This window comes from Panthera uncia (assembly GCF_023721935.1).
Source record: "Panthera uncia isolate 11264 chromosome B2 unlocalized genomic scaffold, Puncia_PCG_1.0 HiC_scaffold_24, whole genome shotgun sequence".
Classification (NCBI taxonomy): domain Eukaryota; kingdom Metazoa; phylum Chordata; class Mammalia; order Carnivora; family Felidae; genus Panthera; species Panthera uncia.
In genome coordinates this window covers 96487267-96508417 of record NW_026057580.1, presented here as the reverse complement: position 1 = coordinate 96508417, position 21151 = coordinate 96487267, and the positions used below count along the sequence as shown (strand labels likewise).

At 35.9% G+C, this 21151-nt stretch overlaps 1 protein-coding gene across 1 annotated transcript in view; it reads right to left on the bottom strand.

The window, feature by feature from the left end:
• VTA1 (vesicle trafficking 1) overlaps nucleotides 1-21151 on the bottom strand; it is a 68432-nt gene that overhangs the window by 35790 nt on the left and 11491 nt on the right. Inside the window, exons 2-4 of the mRNA XM_049654464.1 lie at nucleotides 10643-10737; nucleotides 7673-7800; nucleotides 6930-7005 (exon numbers count right to left, since the gene is read on the bottom strand). Of these exons, the coding sequence (XP_049510421.1) occupies nucleotides 6930-7005; nucleotides 7673-7800; nucleotides 10643-10737 (299 nt within the window). The remainder of the gene's footprint in view (nucleotides 1-6929; nucleotides 7006-7672; nucleotides 7801-10642; nucleotides 10738-21151) is intronic.

Sequence of the window (21151 nt, the reverse complement as noted above, 5' to 3'; positions counted from 1 at the left end):
TGCCAATCAAAAGACACCCAGTACGGGTGTGCAAACTGTTTACCAGTTTGTGACAAGATAGTACAGAAATTCGGAGTATTTAGGAAACTTATAACAAATTAGGCTTGTACTTTATATGTCTTTTTAAAAAATTTTTTGTTTTTAATTTTTATTTTAGAGAGAGAGAGAGCTTGTGACTGGGGGAGAAGGGCAGAAGGAGAGAAAAAGAGAATCTCAAGCAGGCACCGTGCTCTGCTCAGCGTGGAGCCCAACATGGGGCTCAAGCCCAGGATCCTGGGATCATGACCTGAGTCAAAATCAAGAGCCCGATGCTCAACTGACTGAGCCATTCAGGTGCCCCTTACACATCTTTTTTAAATTTCACCTTTCTAGTAATTCAATTATTACTTGTATTTTACGAAACTATCAGTCTGCAACATAATGGAAAGTCCAAAGTAAAAAAAAAAAAAAAAAAAAAAAAAAAGGCTGGATGTTCATCAGAGTTTGAGAATACTGTTCTGGGCCACAGCACCTGGGGACAAAGTACTTATATTTTTCTGACTGGTGTTCTTACTGTAATTCAGAGTCGTAAAAGGTGAAATAAGGTTCATCTAAATTGTGTAAGCACAGTGGCAGGCAAGTGGCGGGAGTGGAATCTCTTCCCTATACTTTATCATTACTACACCATATATCCTCATAATTAGTTATTTTGCTTCTCTTTTCAAATTAGAACACAAGCTCCGTGAGGGCAAGAAAACATGCCATATTCATTTGATTCCCCCCAAAATTAGCAGAAACTCAATAGATAAGAATAGTATTTTTACCTTTTACCTACGATTTTTATTCTCTTCCTAAACTGCAGTATTAAACCTAAACCAAAGACCATGAAGGAAAAAGGGCAAAATGCTGTCTGCTCCTCAACACTGCCAGAAGTGAAACAAATCTAAAATACAATAGAAGTCTATCAACAATACTGGTCATGAACAGACTGCACAAGATACCATAGAAGGAAAATAAAGTATTTATGTTTTAAACATCCCTTGCTTTAAAATACAAAATTAAAAATTTTAATATATACTCTGGTGATTCTATTGCTAAAACTGGGACACTGATTTCCATGTAGCTACAGAAAAGCCAGAAGTTTATTTTAACAACAAATTTAAATACTGAGATGGAATTATAGAAGGCACAGTTAAAAGAGTTAAACAGGTACAACTAAAACAGAGATAGCAGAGTTAAGATACAGAATGGTGGCAGATAAAATATTAAAAAAAAAAAAAGTCAAAAACTAAAGAAGATACAGACTTTACTTTTGTGCAACTATGACCTGAATTTAAAATGAAAATTATCAGGGAACAGACCAAGAAAAATGCTGTGAGTAAATGAAATCTATTACATTTTAGAAGAGTTAGGAAAGAAGTTCTGTGTAAACAAGTCTGAACCTTATCTCCATCTATAGATAGAAAAATGAAAAGCTGAACTATAGCAACATCTGAAGTACCAACTAATCACTGTTATGTTAATGGTACAAAAAAGCCACTGTTTTTTACTCTGAGATTTTCCTCAGGGTGGAAATTTACACTTAATGCCAAAGAAGATGTAAGAGTAGAATGAGACAAAGTCCCCCCTGCAAGGCAATACATTATAGAAGACTCAAAATTTTCACATACAAATGTCATACATTAGGCCCCAGGTGGTGTTCAGCTTGCCCACTCTCTGTGTTACAACACTCGGATAATGGTCCCTTTCCTCTCCCTTCCTCTTACTAGAAATTTGTACTTTGTGATATTTTCAGTGGGTCTACTTCCCACTTTCACTTATGTAACGATGTAAGTTAGCTTTTCACCCCTCCTTTTGTAGCTTCTAACCTAAAACTATTTTTGCTTTGCTTCTCTCCTTATTTTGTCTGCTTTTTCATCTTTGTTTTTCATTCTCCTTTTCCCAGCCCCTCTCCCACACAAGGCACATATACTCATAGACTGGTGGAGCTGGCCTCCCAGTTTATAGAAGAAAAACCAAGTCCAAAGAGGTAAAATGACTTCTTGGTTTGGAGTTGAGTGGGGCTTGCGTTTGACAACCACTATCTCTTTACTTTTAAAGTAAATTTTCAGGGCTGATAGCAAAAAAAAAAAAAAAAAAAAAAAAGCAACATTTTAAGAACTTTAAAAAACATTAATTTAAAAACCACCATTCCCTTGTTTGTAAAGATAATAAAGTTAAAAGATAATTTAAAAATACAAAATAAAAAGTATGAGACAATTATAATGCTTTTCTCCTCCCCACTGTGTTGTTACAGATTTTAGCGTTTCTTAAAACAGCATTCTTTGAGAAGCAAGGAAAACAAGTATTTCTGAGGAAAGCTGCAGATTTGTTAAAAAGCTTTGGCATATATCTAGTTAAATGCAGCACTGCATTCACCTTATACATGAACAAATAAGTTACAGAATCCTGAACTATACCTACAGGAGTATATATTAAAAAAAAAAAATCTGCCTACCTGAAATCCTTAAACTCATTCTTTTCCCACTTGTTTCCTGCTAGTGTTTTTCAAGTGGATGAAACTAAGTGGAAGTGGAAAGGAGGGAATGAGTTAAAACTGCTAAATGCTTCAAGTAGCCAGTTTATACCCATAGCTTTTGAAACAGTTTTGTTTTTTTTAATTTTTTAAATGTCTTATTCAGTTTTTGAGAGGGACAGAGACAGGGCGTGAGTGGGGGAGGGGCAGACAGAGAGGGAGATACAGAATCTGAAGCCGGCTCCAGGTTCTGAGCTGTCAGCACAGAGTCCGATGCGGGGCTCGAACTCACAGTCTGCGAGATCATGACCTGAGCTGAAATTGTGATGCTTAACTGACTGAACCACTCAGGCACTCCTAAAATAGCTCATCTTTTTAACAGTTATTTTGAAATAAGAAATGTTGTAAGAGTTAGTGTCTTGTTTTAGGCATACTGGGCTTACATCACAAGTAAATAAGTACAAGCCTCAGATTTTCTTAGGACACCCACGAAGACGTAGGGGAGAGGGTTGGTGCCAATCACCATCCTGCTCATCTGTACTGGTGACAGCTGGTAAAGTCACAGCCAGAGTGGATTGCTCCCTATTCCACCCAGTGGAGCTTTACCTACAATTATCTGACATTTCAAACCATTATTTGGAAAAACCTAAATCTCAGTAATAATGATGAAGATGCCATTAGCAGACATGGAACATGATGAAACAAAAATCCAACATTAAAAGTAAGAGAAAAGAGAATCTGCAAGTATGCCGATAAACTGGTAGGCCTAGGCATTATGTTAATGGCAGATGGACAGTCAGCCTCACCCTTATTTTACTTTCCTTGTTGGCCGACTCTCTGTATTTAGTTCATGGTCAAAAATCAGTTCACAAGTCATATAAGAGCACTGTATGATAATGAATATGAGAAATGTCAGCACTGTGTGTCAAGCAATTTGTTGATTTTGATATGCACAACTTTCAACGGATGTACAAACTTTGCACGTTATAACCTATGTAAGCAGTGAAGATATAATTACACATAAATTGTGCGTACACACATTTCCCAATTTAAATGTGCACAACTGGGCACCTGGGTGGCTCAGTCAGTTAAACATCCGACCTGACTTTGGATCAGGTCATGATCTCATAGTATGTGGGTTCGAGACCCACATCAGGCCCTGCACTGACAGCGTGGAGCCTGTTTGGGATTCTCTCTCTCTGTCCCTCTCCCGCTGGCACTTTCTGTCTCTCTAAATAAATAAACTTAAAAAACAAGATTGCTTTTAATCAGTCAATCAATATGCATGATTTACATGGTGAAGGTGAAAGAATAAACCTCACCCCAATCAAGTAATTAGTAACACTTTCTTTTCAGGCTGGCCTTAGAATGCCGAACTTCTTTTCTCTATACCATCTTAGACCCCTCCAGCTACCTGGATCCTCTAACCACCAACACAGATGCTATTTGAGTCGAGTACCAATGCAAGGCAGAAGAACTTAGGTAGCAGGTTGTGTGGTGAGACAGGGAAAGAAAAGAGCGTCAACATTTTGGGAAAGTGTCTCTTTACTCTGTTGCTACATATATTCTTCAGTATCTTCAGTCTCTAAACAATTTCCCCTAACTCCTTTTGAAGCCCTCCCATTTACCCAAATATTCAGAGTTCCTGCCCTAGTTACTATATTCAAATAACTAAGGAAGCTGTTCTCTGTTAGGGATACCTAAATGTAAACCTAGATTTTTCTTCTGAAATGCAGATGAACCTCATGCTAATTATATGTGCAAGTATCCATGTATCTTTTAAGTTAAAAAAACAAAACAAAACAAAACCTGCATTACTCACTTAGGACTTCTGGACATTTTGTTCTTTTCCCCTGTATTGTTACTTTATCTACTATTGGGGATCCTCACAGTTGGCATTTAAAAGTTCAAAGGACTGTGGTCTTTCTTCTGAAATGGGAACAAAAGCAGCTTCTCTAAGTAAGTAGAAGAGGGAGAAGCAAGGCCAGTCCTTTTGGAAGTCTTGGGCAAATTCGATCTGCTTTTCTGCCTTATCATGATCTTCTCTCATATCTTGACTTTCTTCACTTCTCTATTTCTTAATTCACATCTTCCTCTTGCATTTTCAATAGGTGTTTACTAGGATGTTTACTTGACCATCTACTCTTTCAAACTATCTTCTTCCCCTAGTGTTTGTATAATCTAACTTGAACTGTCACCTCTATTTTTGCAGATTTCTTGTCTTTATTCCTTTTTTTTTTTTTTTTAACGTTTTATTTTTTGAGAAACAGAGAGAGACAGAGCATGAGCAGGGGAGGGGCAGAGAGAGGGAGACACAGAATGTGAAGCAGGCTCCAGGCTCTGAGCTGTCAGCACAGAGCCCAATGCGGGGCTTGAACTCACCAGCCGCAAGATCATGACCTGGGCCGAAGTTGGATGCTCAACCAACTGAACCACCCAGGCGCTCCATCTTGTCTTTATTTCTAAGAGTCTTGTGTTGATTTATTTGTGGATGTCATACCTGCATCTCAAATTTTATAATCTGTCTGAACATATCGTTTTTCCTCAGATAAAAAAACCTACCTTGTACAAAGTTCCACAATAATTATTAACAGTTCTTTCATCAAATGACTTGCAGTTCTTCCTCCCGCTAGTCCATTCTACAGATTCCTAGCATACAAAGCACACCCGAGTATAGTTCTTTATTCAAAAAACCCACTAACTGAAGATTCCAGGCCTTCTATCTTCCTTCTGATCTGTCTTATGACTTACTTGTCTAATCTGAAGCCTCATTATTCTCCGTCACCCACCTGCTACTCTCCAAAACCATACTGAACTATCTAAAGCTTTAAACGTGACTATTCCACCATCATGTTTAAACCACTTCTGTATCCTCAAGTATCTAGTATGTTGCTGCACACCGGAAAAACAGAAAGAACATCAGATCAGCAATAAAAGATGGGAAAGGGAGCTAAAACAGAGTGGCTCTATAGGGACCTCAGAATACAAAGAAGGGATACCCACTGAGAAGCATTTCAGGTTTCACACTCCAAGTCTGTTTTCTCTTACACTACTTTGTCTCAAGGAGACTCAAAAACACTGACTTACAATGGGCATTGCCCCATACCCTAGGCATTGTTTTGGAAATATCTGGGGGTGGCTTCTGGTTATCTGAATGATTGGGAAATGCTATGTGGGCAAGGCCAGGGATGCTTGATGTTTTGAAATAAAAGAGATAGTACAGTTCCACATAATAAAAAACTGTTCCTTACTGGGCAGAGCCTTGAAACGTCCTGTACATCTCTGCCAATGCAAAAACCTAGCTTACAATCATCAAGCCTAGAGCTTAACTTAATTTTACATATAAACATAAATAATGGTGGGGCGCCTGGGTGGCTCAGTCAGTTGAGCCTCCGATTCGGCTCAGGTCATGATCTCACGGTCAGTGAGTTGGAGCCTGCATCCAGCTCCGTGCTGACACCTCAGAGCCTGGAGTGTTCTTTGGATCCTGTGTCTCCCTCTCTCTCTGTCCCTCCCCTGCTCACGCTCTGTTTCTCTCTCTCAAAAATAAACACACATTAAAAAAAATTTTTAAACATAAATAATGTTTTACACAGTTTTTCTATTCTGTTTTATGAAAATGCAAACATCTCATAAGTAATATTCCATTTTGTTTTGAACTTTATACTATGAGCTGCTCATCATTTGGAAAAAACTCACATCACAGAAAGCAATGTTCTCCATAAATTCCAAATCACTAATACAACATGGCTTTATCAGTCTCATTTGTAGCTGGTTTTTTTTCTGTCTCTAGATTAATATCTCCCCTCTCAAAAGGCACAATTTCCACGCCAATGGTAAAGTCTGCTACAGTGAAAACAACACTGAACTCACAGCAATAACTTCATCACTTAGCCTCAATTTGGTCATGTATAAAATGAATATATGCTCTACTTACCTTAGAGGTTATGAGAAACAACATGATAAAATGGATATGAAGCATCTCAGAAAATATCAAGTTCTATGGGTACTTTACAATGAGACGAATCATAGTATTTCTGACTAGAAATGAAATAGGAAGAAGGTCCTAAAAGTCTCTGCCCCCAGTATATTGATGAAATAACAGTGTAGAAATTTACTAGTATACAGGATTAATAATATTTAAACACTTAATAAAATCAAACCCTAAACCCGTGATACCCAATACAGTAGCTATGCTTTTGCCAAATTATAAAATACACACTAGATGCAAAGAACATATACTATTAAAAATAAAATATATCATTAAGAAATGTTTCATCTTCTTACTTTTACAAATGTAGCTAGTGGAACATTTTTTGCTTACACTGCATTTCTGATAGGCATGCTGCTGTAACTAAGCAAGGCAATAACAAAACCAAAAAAGCGTGACAATACCGATCTTTAGCTAATAAAACAATAAAGAATGCATACTCACTTCATCAGTGAGTTCTCCAAACACTGTTATGACATCTATTAAAAGACTTGCAGTATAGAAAGACTTGATCATGTTTCTAAACAAGAAGAGAGAGCTGGTTGAGTTAAATGAAAACCATTAAGCTGCAGAATTAGTCAGGTAACTATAAGAAAAAAAATTCTAGTGTTTTATAAAAGCAGTCAAAAATTAATGTTTTAAATAAAATCAGATTTCAAGACCACAACAAAGCTCCTTTTATAATCTGTATTGGGGGAAAGTAACAACACTCATAAGTAAATATACTACAGCAAAGTTTTATAGTCTACTTTTCATTAAAAAATGCAATTATAGTATTATTCAAATCTGTATCAAGCTACGTTCATATCTTTGCGTTATTATTAAAATAATGACAAATCATTTCACTTGGCAGGTTGTGGTAATTAAAAAAAAAATCAGTTTCACTGAAACAGGCTGTTGTTGGCTAAAATCAACTCTTAGATTTTACCAAATGTTAAATAATGGCTATTTGCAGAGTATTCACTGAAAAAATAAATCTGCCGTTGGTATTCTTCCTTCAGCAATTTTCTCCAAAAAGGCAGGATTGCTCTTGTAACTTAAAATGATTCTGAGATTCTACAAGTAATTAAAAAAAAATCTAAATCATTAATCAAGAGGTCTGAAAGCATTCAGTGGAAGACTGGATAATTCCAGTTACACAGTAATTTCAATTTTTAAGTTTAATTTAATTTTTCTGCCTTACTTACTTGTGAAATCGTCCAGCACGATCTTCATTATCTGCATACAAAAACATTTTCAAAGCATAATTCTCCAAGTGGGCAGAACCAACTATTTCTTGAGTAATAGCTTCATTATCACCCAACTGTTTCTTAAGCTAAAATTAAATCAGGTACAAAGCTTAAGATCTGGACTCACAAGAAGTCTACTTAAGTACAAATAATCCTATAATCCTAATAATCATTTTATATTTTAAAAATTACACCCATTTCAGTAGATCTATCAATGAAATCTCATAAAAATTGCTCTCCCTCAGCCCAAGGTTTTTAGAAAATCCAATGTTTACAAAATTTTGAAGAAACATATTTATAATAACCTGAAAGGATAATTTAGCTCTAAAAATCAAAATAAGCAAGAATAAAAAGATAACACATCCAACTATCTATGTAAAGCATCAGACAATATTTCAAGATAATAGTCAATATACTATCAGGTATCCTAAAAACAGAATTGGGAAATTCTTATGATTAGGAATTCCTAATTACAATTTAGAATTTTAATTTATTCCCATTTCAATTTCTTCTATCAAATATAAAAAATGAGATTAGGGAAATCATTACATCCTAAAATAGTATCACTCAGAGGATACTGTGGAAAAAAAAAAAAAAAAAAGATCTATTTCTACAGTATAAGATCACAAACTGAGACTAGGATTACAGAAGTTTTTAAAATTTAGCCTAATACCTCAAAGTTAAAACACAATTCCCAACTGTAAATTTTCAGTCAGTACATCCCTTTCCCACACATACAATAATTTAAAATATCTTAAAATTTATTTATTTTGAAAGAGAGAGAGAGAGAGAGAGAGAGAGAGAGAGAGAGAGGAAAGGGGAGAAAGTGAGCGGGGGAGGGGCAGAGAGAGGGGGAGAGAATCCCAAGCAGCCTCTACACTGTCAGTGTAGAGTCGATCTTACAATGGTGAGATCGTGACCTGAGCTGAAATCAAGATTCAGATGCTTAACCAACTGAGCCACTCAGGTGTCCCAATAATTTAAAATATTTTAAACACAACAAATTAAGTTCCTACATCTTACCCAGACTGTTCTACTGGAATGAAATGACTTTCTGAAATATTAGATCTGAGTACCACACTACTGTTTAAAAATGGTTTTTCTCAAAAACACCATGAAGTAAAAAATCAAATTTAAAAAAGGCTTCAGGATTTTTCACAAAATCAGGAAAATAAATATCCTTAAAATTACAACAGAATAATTTAAGTTCCAGAAGAGATATAATGTTGGAATTTAAGAATGTTTTCCCTATGCTTATCCTGATCAAAAACAGAAAAAACCCACATCTAACACTAGTTTACTGTATCCATACTATGATATGCTTCAATTCTAGATTTAATTCTAGAAAAATTTAGTGGGAGTATGTCATTTCATCTCATCTTCAACGTGAAATATCGGCAGCAAAACCATCATACATTCAGTTTACTAATTGCAATCTAAACATTACAGCTCAGTGGTCACTTCGGCAGCACATACACTAAACATTACAGCACAGGCCGATGGGCTCTCACCATGCAATATGCTTATTCTACCTGCTGTGCAATTTAGGTAATAATACACTCCTGCCGAGTCCCTTTATAAATGTGATTTTACACTTCACTTACTATAAAGAACTATCCTGAGTTCTGTCTTATCCGTAAGCTATTATTTTACCTATTATTTTTATACTGTGAAACTAATAAAGAGATATATGCTATATAGTCTATTAGTGACAGGATTTTAAAAATATATTGTTATGTGTGGAACATATTTCTCCTCTCCTAACCCCACCTTCCAAAAAAAGGAGTACTCAAATTTTTCCTGTACTTACAGAACCCATGTTAGAAGTAGGACAGACAGACTTCAAGGGCAGCTGGGTTTCCATCAGTGGTGCCACTAGGCTCACCATCACTGGTTAAAAGTTGCAATGACAGGGATTCCGGGTCAGAAGGCCAGATACCCATATCAAGTTATAACCCTACTGCCCATGGCTGTTTAATCTAATAAGGCTTTGATCTGGATAACTTTCAACATTTATAAAAGCTCTGGGCTGACTATTATAAATGTTTTGATTTTTAATATATCTAAATTTTGTCTCTCTAAATAAATAATGCAACTAGTCAAATAAATATTTAGATTTATAATTCTCCTGAGCAGGAGCATATAATTAAATAAGCAAATAAAAAGTTGCAGCTATTAATATAACAGCCTCTGAAGAGATGAAGAGATGAATTAATGAGGAGTAGACCCTGACATTGTTAAAAGAGAAACCAGGACGGCTGGGAGAGGAGGCACAGGGTGGAGCCCTGATTACTAAGAGGGATTACTATGGCTGCCCCTGCCTTCCTGTACTTCAAACCCATTCAATTTTCCCTGGATTGATGCCTCTATATAACCTGTGAAATTATATCATGGTTCAAGAAGGTGACTCATACATTAGTCACCTACCACATTTCTGCTAGCAGGGAAGAATGCCTGGACCATAAAAGTATCTTGTGTCCTGGTACCGAAAGTAAGACAAAGAGACTACAGGCAACTGATACCATTTTCTTCAATGTCCCTTTCACTAAATAAATAGCCTGTTTCATTATTATAAGAGCTATCTAAGAATTCTCAAATCCATCATCCATGTGACTGCATGAAGTAAAGTTAGAAAGGGTCTGTCACCTGTGAAAAATGACTCAAAGGCCATCTATAACATCTATAATAACAAGATATAGTGGTAAATGCAAAGACACTGAAAACTATGCTTACAACTAACTCCCTTAGCAGTAAGATGTAAAAAAAAAAAAACAAAAAAAAAATTGCGTCTAATTTTTTCTCAGCTGTAAAAACTTTGTGGATTGCTGTCAAGGGGAAGAACAAAAATGGCAAAATACACATACACAAATGCAATAAAATGCCACTTAAAACATTAATCAGAAAATCAATGATCAGTGTTTAACTTACAGCTTCTAACTGATCCATTAGCTTTGATAAAAATTTACGACATTCTGGAGTTTTACTATCAATCTTCATTCCAGTTTGCATTGCATATAAACGACCTACAAAGAAAAATAAGATGGTTTAAACAATCTCATTTTTTAATGTTCCTTTCTATTACTAAATGTTTAAATATTTTAAATGTTTTTATTTGTTTTTGAGAGACACAGAGAGACATAGCACGAGTGGGGGAGGGACAGAGAGAGAGGGAGACACAGAATCTGAAGCAGGCTCCAGGCTATGAGCTGTCAGCACAGAGCCCAATGTGGCGGGATTAGAACTCACGAACTGCAACCGCGAGATCATGACCTGAATTGAAGTCGGACGTTTACCTGGCTGAACCACCCAGGCGCCCCTCTACTACTGAATGTTTAAAATACGTGTTCTAATAAATAATTTAAAGTTTAAGTGAATTTAGAAAGAAAACTTTGATTTACTATAGATCTTATTTACAAAAATAAAGAACACACAAATATTATGCAAAGAATGCAAGAAATTCATAATGATAATAGCAGTATTTTTTACCAAGACCTTCTTTTTTGGCATTATGATTAAAAACAAACAAACAAACAAAAAAAGACCAGGTCCTAAGCTGACAAAAGGCCTGTAATTTAATTGGCAAGTTAAGGCACTCAGAGAAACAACCACTTACACAAGAGCACTCATCCAAGTGCCAGTTAAGTGATACTGATAGAATATATAATATGGGATAGAATACTGGGAAATGGATCTTGAGCTCAGGCTAACAGGGAGAACTGTTTTAGTCATTTATCTATCTATCTATCTATATATATGTATATATGTATACGTGTATATATATATATATATGTGTGTGTATATATATATATGTGTATATATATATAAAATACACACCCTTTCTTTTTAAAAAGTTAATAAAATTAGAGAAAGGCTAAAGCTAAAAACTTTTGTGACACCATGACCCTAATACCTTTCCCAGTGATGGGAGCTATGAACAGTTCTGTGGTAGTTACCATTGGTGTATACATATACCACCTGTGATTTACTCTTACAGTCTATAAATATGTTCTGGAAATCTGTGATAGTGCTACAGTGCTCCACCCTGTGGACAGACACAACATTCACATTCAGGTAGTTCTTGGATTTTGAGGACTACAGATCATATTGTGCTACTACACCTGCTTGTGATACATTCAAGAGTTACCGGAGGCAAATACTAAGAAATGGAATTCCTGGGTCACAGTATATGTATTTTTTTCACTTCTGAGAGCTCTCAGAAGCACTCTCAAGCTGTCCTCCAAAACAGATTACCAATATGCAGTTATATCACCAACATATACAAGCACTCATTTCCCCAAACCCATGAAAATTTGATATTATTAAACTTCCTATCAGTCTCAGGATTTTAAGTGATTTTTCATTTTCATTCCTAAAAAAGTCCTGCATATTTACTGCATAGCTCTATATTCCCCTTTATCAATTAGGAGTAGTTATCAATGAAAGAAAGAAAATCTGTCAAATTCTGTTGTTTGCTTTTTAACAAATTGTCTTGTGGCAGTTCTTTACACAGTATAAAGGAGGAATAAAATGTTTTCCCCTCAAATGGCACCTTGTGAACACCATCCCTCTTCCCTGCTTTACTTTTCTCCTCAGCACGTAATCATATTCTATTTATTTATCCACTATCTATACTCCAACTCAAATTTAAACCCTGTGGTGATGGCGATTTTCGTCTACTCGGTTTGCTGATGTATCCTTGGCTTGGCATGTAGGATAATGCTTGGCCTTCGATAAACATTTTCTGAATAGATAAGTACATGGACGAAAGAATGGCTCATTCTGCCCCACTGACTGAAATGCCACTTTTAACATTCATTATCATATATTAAGCTTCCGTGGGATAAAAGGGCCCAATTCTGTATACTGTCTGTCCTGTTTCATTTGTCTCCTGGCCTATCACTGCTTTATTTACTACAGCTTTATAACATGGCTTGGTATCTGTTACTCCCAGGATTTCCAATTCAATTATGTCTACTCGATCATGTCTTTTAAAACTATATTAAGATATATATACATATATAATATGCAGTTATTTACTCTCTTTAATTTTAATAGCTTAATCTGAAGAAACTACTTTTTAATGCTTAGGCTTTTAGTTTATTCCATGTTACATACAGAGTTTGATGTTTATTAATGTATTTATTTTCATATATCAAATTTAAGGGTCTGATCCATCTAGGTTTTTATGCAAGAAAAAAATGGAGTTCCAAAAGTACTGTACAGATTTATACTGCTACACAGTTTAAAAAGCATGGTGTTTTCATTTTCCCTGCACACCAGCCAGCACTGGGTATCACTTTGACCCAAAACCAGGTTCTAATTTGAAAAGCAAAAAACCCGATCATTTTAAACATCCATTGGTCACAAATGTGACCAAATTTTCTTCTTCTTCTCTCTCTTTTAACCAGTCATATTTCTTTAGCATGTTGTTGTCTGTTAGGTTTCAGTCATCTCTCCCTTCCCTCCACACCTTTTAAAACATGGTTGAACACCCTTTCCTTTTAAACCAGTCACATCTCTTTTGAGCTGATCAAGATCTGTGCCTGCCTTAAACTCCTTTTCTTCTTATGACTGTGACTGAACTCCCCAAGACTTCCTCTTTGTGAGCTGTTCAGGTTTTTTCTTCCAGTATTTTTGCTGCATTTTTTCTTCTAAAGTACATCACATGAGCTCTTTGGAAAACAAACATATTGGCTGCAAATATCATGCCGTCTTTCAATTTTTGAATGCTGATTTGAAACACAGAGGCTTGAAATATTTACGTACTCAAAGCTATTATTTGTGATTTTTTTTTTTTCTTGTCAATTCTGTGCTTGGAAAAGTTCTTTTATCTCCAAGGGACTTGACTCATTTACATGATTTTTCTAGTTTTTCCTACATTTTAATTTTTCAACTTTAAACTCTTTTACTTACTTTTCCTCTCCTCCCAAGTTACTAGCACCAATCTCAAATAAACTTAATAAATGATCCTTCCTTTCTCCAATGATCTGTGGTTCCCTCTTTAATATATTTTTATTTTTTAGATTTCCTGGCTATTTGATTTGCTGAAATCACAGATCAAATGCCATCTTTACAAATGACAATATCTATAACTGGTAATATGCTTTTTCTTCCTCCAAATTTAATCTTGCCATGTTTTACAGTATTGCCAAAATTCTACCAAGAATTTTAAGTATTCTTGCTCTTATTTTTAAGAGGAAGGCTTCTGCTTGGCAGTAGGGATCAATTTCGTGCCAGGCTGTTTATAGTCACACTAACAGAGTCTCCGCCCTATGCTATATTGAAACTGCAGCCTCTGGGACCTACATGATCCCAAGGATTGGCAAGAAAATGAGCTGGAGTGTGGGAAAGAAAATATTAGCATTTCTACTGATAATTTTTATATCATTCTTTATGTTTCTGTGTTTCTGTATCTTTAAAAATACATATAGTGTTTTTATAATACATTAGTACATCAATATGCAAATATAATTTGTAATTTACACAATATAATTAAAGATTAATTAAAAAAAAAACTCATGGATAGGTTAAGAATCACTACTCACAGCATCCTTACTCCTCTCAACTATCAACTATATTTTCTTACCCCAACCTACCACTTACCTCTTTCACAGGGCCCCATTCCTTCTACCATATCCCTTGGAGCTACTGCTTTATAATTGGGAAAATCCCCTACATGTCCTCAGATTCCTTCTCCCTGTCTTCACTAAACCTTGATGTCACTTGAAGAAATTCTCTTATAGTCTTCGTATCTCGGGACTGGCAAGTATAATGGTTTTTTTTTTCTGTGCATTCCATTGCTACTTACAGTTTTCTCTCCATGTTTCCTGAAAACACGGGTCTAGGGCTCAAGCCCCTCTCTTCCACCTGATCTTGTTAATGCCTGTAACTGCCCAAGGACCTCAAGGTCCTTCTGTGTCCATCATTGAAAATTTTCCTGTTCACGTGGATAATTAATAATTGTGGCAGAGACTGCTAACTGCCTACCCACATTCTTTCTTCCTACCTCCTTTGCTAACGAGACCCCTTTATTATTAAGGGCATTGTAATGTACCTAGCCAAAAGTACATTTCCCAGTATTCCTCAAAGCACGATACGACCAAGTAACTAAAACTGGCACCATATTATCAGAAGTTGTTGGAAGAGAATTCTGGAAGTCACCTTAAAAGGGGGAAATGACAGCTGGGGAAAGGTCTCATTGACCCTTTCCCTCTTCTACTTCTGCTGCCTAAAATAGAAATGGTATGACTGAAACTCTAGTAGATACCTTAGATCACAACGCAACCCTGCAAATGGTAATAATCATGTGCTGGCTTGTAGAGCTGAAATTGGAAAGCACCTTGGTCCCTGCAGACTTCATGGATTTGGCACACACTGGGTACTACCAACATCAGACTTTGTTTTAAATGAGGAAGTCAAGTCCTTCTTTTACTTAACCATTGTTATTCTGGATTTTCAGCAATAAGAAAGCAAATCTAATCTTAAAAATACATAGAACCATCTTCTCAATTCTTATTGACCTGGTCTCCAAAATTTGTACGCACTCTCCCTTATATGCCAGTCACTCCAGAATTAAATTACTACCTCAAACTGTTGTACTTCCAAAATCAGTATATTAAGTACCAAGTCTAAATACAATTTCCCTTTTTTCCAACTTAAAGCTATGCCTATTAAAACAGGTGTCCAGTTCACGGGTGTCTATTTCTTCATTTACAATCAAGTCTTTTCTCCTTTAACTTCTCTCGGCAACCAGCTTTTATTTTACAACGTATTTTTCTAGAACTTCACTGCCCTATGTCCTTCTATCCCATAATCTTTTTACTATATTCCTCTGGCAAAAGTACACTCATATATAAACTCAACAATCCTCATTCTCTATGCCTATATTTGAGAAATACCACTAGCAGATTAGCACCATTATAATTATTCAAATTATCAACCTCAAATGAGCTTAACACATGCCTTCCCAACCTCCCAAATAACTATTTCAAACATACGTCAATCTGTGTTTTTTTTTTTTTTTATGTTTATTTATTTTTGAGAGGGGGAGAGACAGAGTGTGAGCAGGGGAGGAACAGAGAGAGGGAGAGACACAGAATCTGAAGCAGGCTCCAGGCTCTGAGCTGTCAACACAGAGCCCGATGTGGGGCTTGAACTCATGAACCGCGAGATCATGACCTGAGCCGAAGTTGGACATTTCACCAACTGAGCCACCCAGGCACCCTTTGGTCAATCTCTTTAAAACAACAACCTCAAAAACATGCACTGAAAATGTAATATACATTAGTTAATTATTCACTACCTATATATACTACTGGCTAACATGATGTCATGAAAATGTGGGGAAATACAATACAGACAGTTTGGTTTTCCTAGGAGGTCTTTCTCCTTACCTTCTTAACATGGTAGTGAACACTATATGAATCCTACAATCCATGGAGTGTAATTAGCTATTTGGTGAACCAACTTTGGGGATAAATGGCTATCCAGCATAGACAGGTTGAAAAAATGAGATGGATTCTTAGGTTTCCAGTGGCTTAAGTGGCAGCCATATAGGACTTAACCATTAAGGAAACACGCAGAAATTAATTGAGCAGTTTTCTTTTTACCACGAGAAAATGATTTAAGTGATTTATTCATATGCAAAAAGTACAATTCTCAGGGGGCACTTGGGTGGCCCAGTCAGTTAAGCATCCCACTCTTTTTTTTTTTAATTTTTTTTATTTAAAAAAAATTTTTTTTTCAACGTTTTTTATTTATTTTTGGGACAGAGAGAGACAGAGCATGAACGGGGGAGGGGCAGAGAGAGAGAGGGAGACACAGAATCGGAAACAGGCTCCAGGCTCCGAGCCATCAGCCCAGAGCCTGATGCGGGGCTCGAACTCACAGACCGCGAGATCGTGACCTGGCTGAAGTTGGACGCTTAACCGACTGCGCCACCCAGGCGCCCCAAGCATCCCACTCTTGATTTCAGCTCAGGTCATGATCTCAGTTTGTGAGATAGAGCACTGAGTCAGGCTCTGTGCTGACAGCGTGGAGCCTGCTAGGGATTCTCTCTTTCTCTGCCCTTCCCCGGCTCGCTCTCTATCTCAAAATAGATAAATAAACCTTAAAAAAAAATTTTTTTTTAAAGTACAATTCTCAGTTTCTAATTTGTTATTTTTAACTACCACTGTTCTTTACAATAAAAATGGAGAGTATCTAAATCTTATTTCTTCGGAAGCAAAAAATCAAATTATTCTCAATTCACTATCACCACAACCATTATTATACTTCCTCACAACACAGTATCAGCTCCTGTCCTTTACAAGTTAACCTTAACACAGATGTTTGATACTTGCTATAAAATGTAATGACAATACAGTTCATTGGTTTTGCCTTCATGCATTTTCTTTCTTGGTTTACGTGCATAATTTAGTCTTTGCAAATACAAGTAACACCTTTAATTGAAGAACTGGAAAGAATCATCACAGAATTGGAAATAGGATAAAATTGGCCTGGCTTTAACATTTTTTAATATCTCACATGCTTGATTTCTTAAATACAGAAAATTATCTTGTGATACATTTTTTAATATTAATAAAAGTGAGAAGACCTTAAATCTACTTGTGAAAATTAATATGTACACAAAAAGATCTTTTTGCCAGAAGGGATGGAAAAGGAATCACTTTCATGTACAGCTCGAGACAAGTAATTCATTGTAGCAGCAGCAGGATGATGAAAAATTAATGTCTAACATGGAAAATTACCTACTAAAACAGAACAAATATGTAGCTAAAATCATGTATAAGAAAATATATTTGATTTATTTCATCAAGGAAATGTGTTTATTTTTATGAATAAATATTATTTGAAGATGAGTAATGAGGCACATTTGCAAAAGGATTAACTACTTTCCAACCTAACTTTAATTTAATGTGAAGCATTTAGGAGATAAACATTTACAAATCCTGAAGGTATGTGTAATTCAAAGTTCCATAAAATCTAAACATTAACATTCTAACACATCCTTGCTTAAACATGAGAAATATAAAACTATGAAATGCATGATATAAATATACAAAAAAGAAAAGATATATAAAAGCAGTTGTGAAGAGTGATGCTTTGATAAGTGAAATAAACATGGCACTCAAATAGGAATCATTATGATTTACACTGATGTTTAAAAGAAGATTTTATTCCAATAAATAGAACTGAATATATTACTCTATTTGTAAGTATATTGTAAATATTTGCTATATGGTTAGTATTAGCTTTTGCGAAGGGACTTCTGAGCCAAAGATTAAAAAGAAAGTATGAATGAGTGTCTACTAATAAAGGGTGTTTACTTTGCTCATTCCTTCATTTAACAATATTTTTAAGCTCCTGTCATAATATAGTAGCTTTAAGAAAAAGTGAACTACTCTTGAATTCTTACTAGAAGATTATGCTGGTATAGAGCAAATACTAAGTGACTATTTGATTACTAAAACGAGACCAGATTCAAATTTTGGCCATGATGGAGTAATGAGACTTGCCATTCACCATAAACATCAAAAAACTAGACAAAATATATGAACCACATTTTCAAAAATGGAAACAGATGGGAAGACCATGACACCTGGAGAAAGGAAACAAATGAGATGACCACATCAATGATCAGCCCAGCATTCTTCCTGGAGGCACATTTTTCTTTTTAATACAGAGCGCGAGTGGGGGAGGGGCAGAGTGAGAGGGAGACACAGAATCCGAAGCAGGCTCCAGGCTCTGAGCTGTCAGTGCAGGGCTGGATGTGGGGCTTGAGCTCAGGAACCATGAGATCATGACTTGGGCTGAGGTCGGAAGCCTAAGCAACTGAGCCACCCAGGTGCCCCTTTGGAGGCACATTATAAACTAAGGAGTAGGGGGGAGACCCAAGCAGAGCATAGTCTAGTAGAGTTGAGAAAACAGACTATAGAGTTCAGGTCTCTGGAAGCAGCTATAAATGGAGGCGCAGAGTTCGGAAGAGTGGAATCCATGCAGAAAAGAACCCCAGAAATCTGACCAAGGATAAACTTGAGGCTAAGCTGAATACTACCAGGTGTAGGTATACAGGGAAACTCCACAAAGTCAAAGAGTGAGCAGAAGCCGTGAGTGGAACCATCGCCAAAGCACATCCCCAAAACTGGGATGCTTTCAAGTTCCAGCCAGGGTGCAGAGCCCTTAATGCTTATCCAAAATATTCAGTAGAGACCCTAAATTTGGGATATGCTTTAGTAGAGGATTATCGTGTCCTCAGAGCTACTTAGACCGGCTGCCAAAACTAATAACAGACAAAATAAGGCACAAACATATCACACTGAACTGCAACGAACTTAACTGTCGGCCAGATCAAATCTGTTCAAAACTATAAACTCTAGATGTTCGAGAACTTAAAATTCACTGTCCTACAACGAATCAAAAATTACTAAGGTGGCGATAAGCAGGAGAATGTGAACAGCCCAATAAGATCAAACACTGACAAAATAACAGAAAGTGACTAAAAATAGCAGTGACATTAAATTACTGGGAAATCATAATGAAGTATTTAATGGAAAACATGAATGAGGAGAGAAACAGAACATATATAACACAAATGGAACTTCTGGAGATGAAAAATACCTGAAATAAAAAATGTATTGGATAGGGATTAACAGAAGTTTAGACACCATGAGAGAAAGATTAGTGTACTTCAGAACACGGCAATAAAAACTACTCTACGCAGGGAAAAAGGGATTGAAAAGAAAAAGAAAAAGAAAACCAGAGTCTCAGTGAGTTATGAAAAAAAAAAAATGTTCTAATGTATGTGTAACTGGATTCTCCAAAGAGGGTGGGGAGGTGTGGTTAAAAAAAAAAAGGAGAAAGAAAAGAAAAGAAAGAAAAAGAATTGAGTGCTGAAGAAAAATATAAACAAATTAAAATTCTTTATCCAGCAAAAATATCTCAAAAATAGATATGAAATTAAAGTCTGTTTCACACAAGAGAAGCTGAAAGAATTTACCAGCAGCAAGCCTGTGTAAGAAATGATAAAGTTCTTCCACAGGAAAGAAAATGATACGAGATTTAAAAGTGGGATCTAACGAGAGGAGTAACAAGTGCTGAAAATGGTAATTATGTGCGAAAATATTTCAACATCTTATTTCATTTTATAAATTTCTTGTAAAAAATGACAGTTAAAGAAATTGAAATGTATGCTAGGGTTTATGACATATCTACAAGTAAAATGTATGGAAACAAAGGATAGGAGAAGGGAAAAGAAAAGTTCTTACTTGGAATCTGAGGCAGTATGTTATATGATAGTAGACTATGATAAGTTAACATAAACGCTAGAGCAACCACTAAAAAAATAAAACGAGGAGGAATATCTAAGAAGCCCATAGTTGAGGCACAAGGAAATCCAAAGTGCTTCCAAAGAGAAGCAGTAACTGAGGTTAAAAAACATCTAAAAACCAAAAAACCCTGACAAGCCACAGAAAAATAAACGATGAAGTGAACGAAAGCAGGAACTTCACAAGCATTGAAGCCTCTTTCATGTAATAACATGCTGCTCAAAAATAAGTTTTCACCTCGAACGTCAAACATAATTGTCATAAAAAAGGCGCTTTAAACCTGCATGGGTGCCAAAGCAAAACAATGACAGTAAAGGACGAATTACCTGACACCAGCCCTCTGGGCCTTCAACCTTAGGGACAGACTGAGAATCTAACAATGAAATGATTTACTTCACTCAAAACTAGGAGGAACTATTACAATGATCATTTTAAAAAAATAAAATTCATGTTTGCAACACATTTCCAAAAACAAACAAAAGGTAAATAAATGGGGAATGTTAATGGATAAATCAGCTGTCCAACTTTGCTTTATTATTAACCTGTGATTGCGACAATCATGTAGCCTGAGTCAGCCTGTAATAAAAAATGATAAGTACTCTGACAACAGGACTACAGACTTCCATTAATCACAGAGATTCACAAATCAGTAAGTAAGGGGGAGATCTTTACTGGTCTAGTTAACTTTGTCTCACTGGTTTCAAAAGATCTAATTTCTGTGTGATTAACAACAGAAAAAAAATAATAGGCAACTGGTTATTAATCCTCAAACCCGTCTGATTTAACATATCAATTAAAAACTCCCGTATTATTTAGCCTTTATTTAAACTAAATTACAATTTTACACCCCATGTTCTGTTACAGCTCAGAATTGAAATGGCCATACCTGTTTACAACTTCCTGAACAACTGTTTTTAATTTTCCTATGATCATAAATGACTCTCAAAGAACATCTACGCTTTCATTAAGTCTGTTAATTGTACACTGTCACCCTCTAGAGGAAACTTTAAAAAACCGAACTTGAAACTATGTTTAGTTACTTAAGCTAATACCAAGGGAAGGACTCTTTATGGGGTTTAGCTTTATCTACAACACCAAATCTGACAGAATC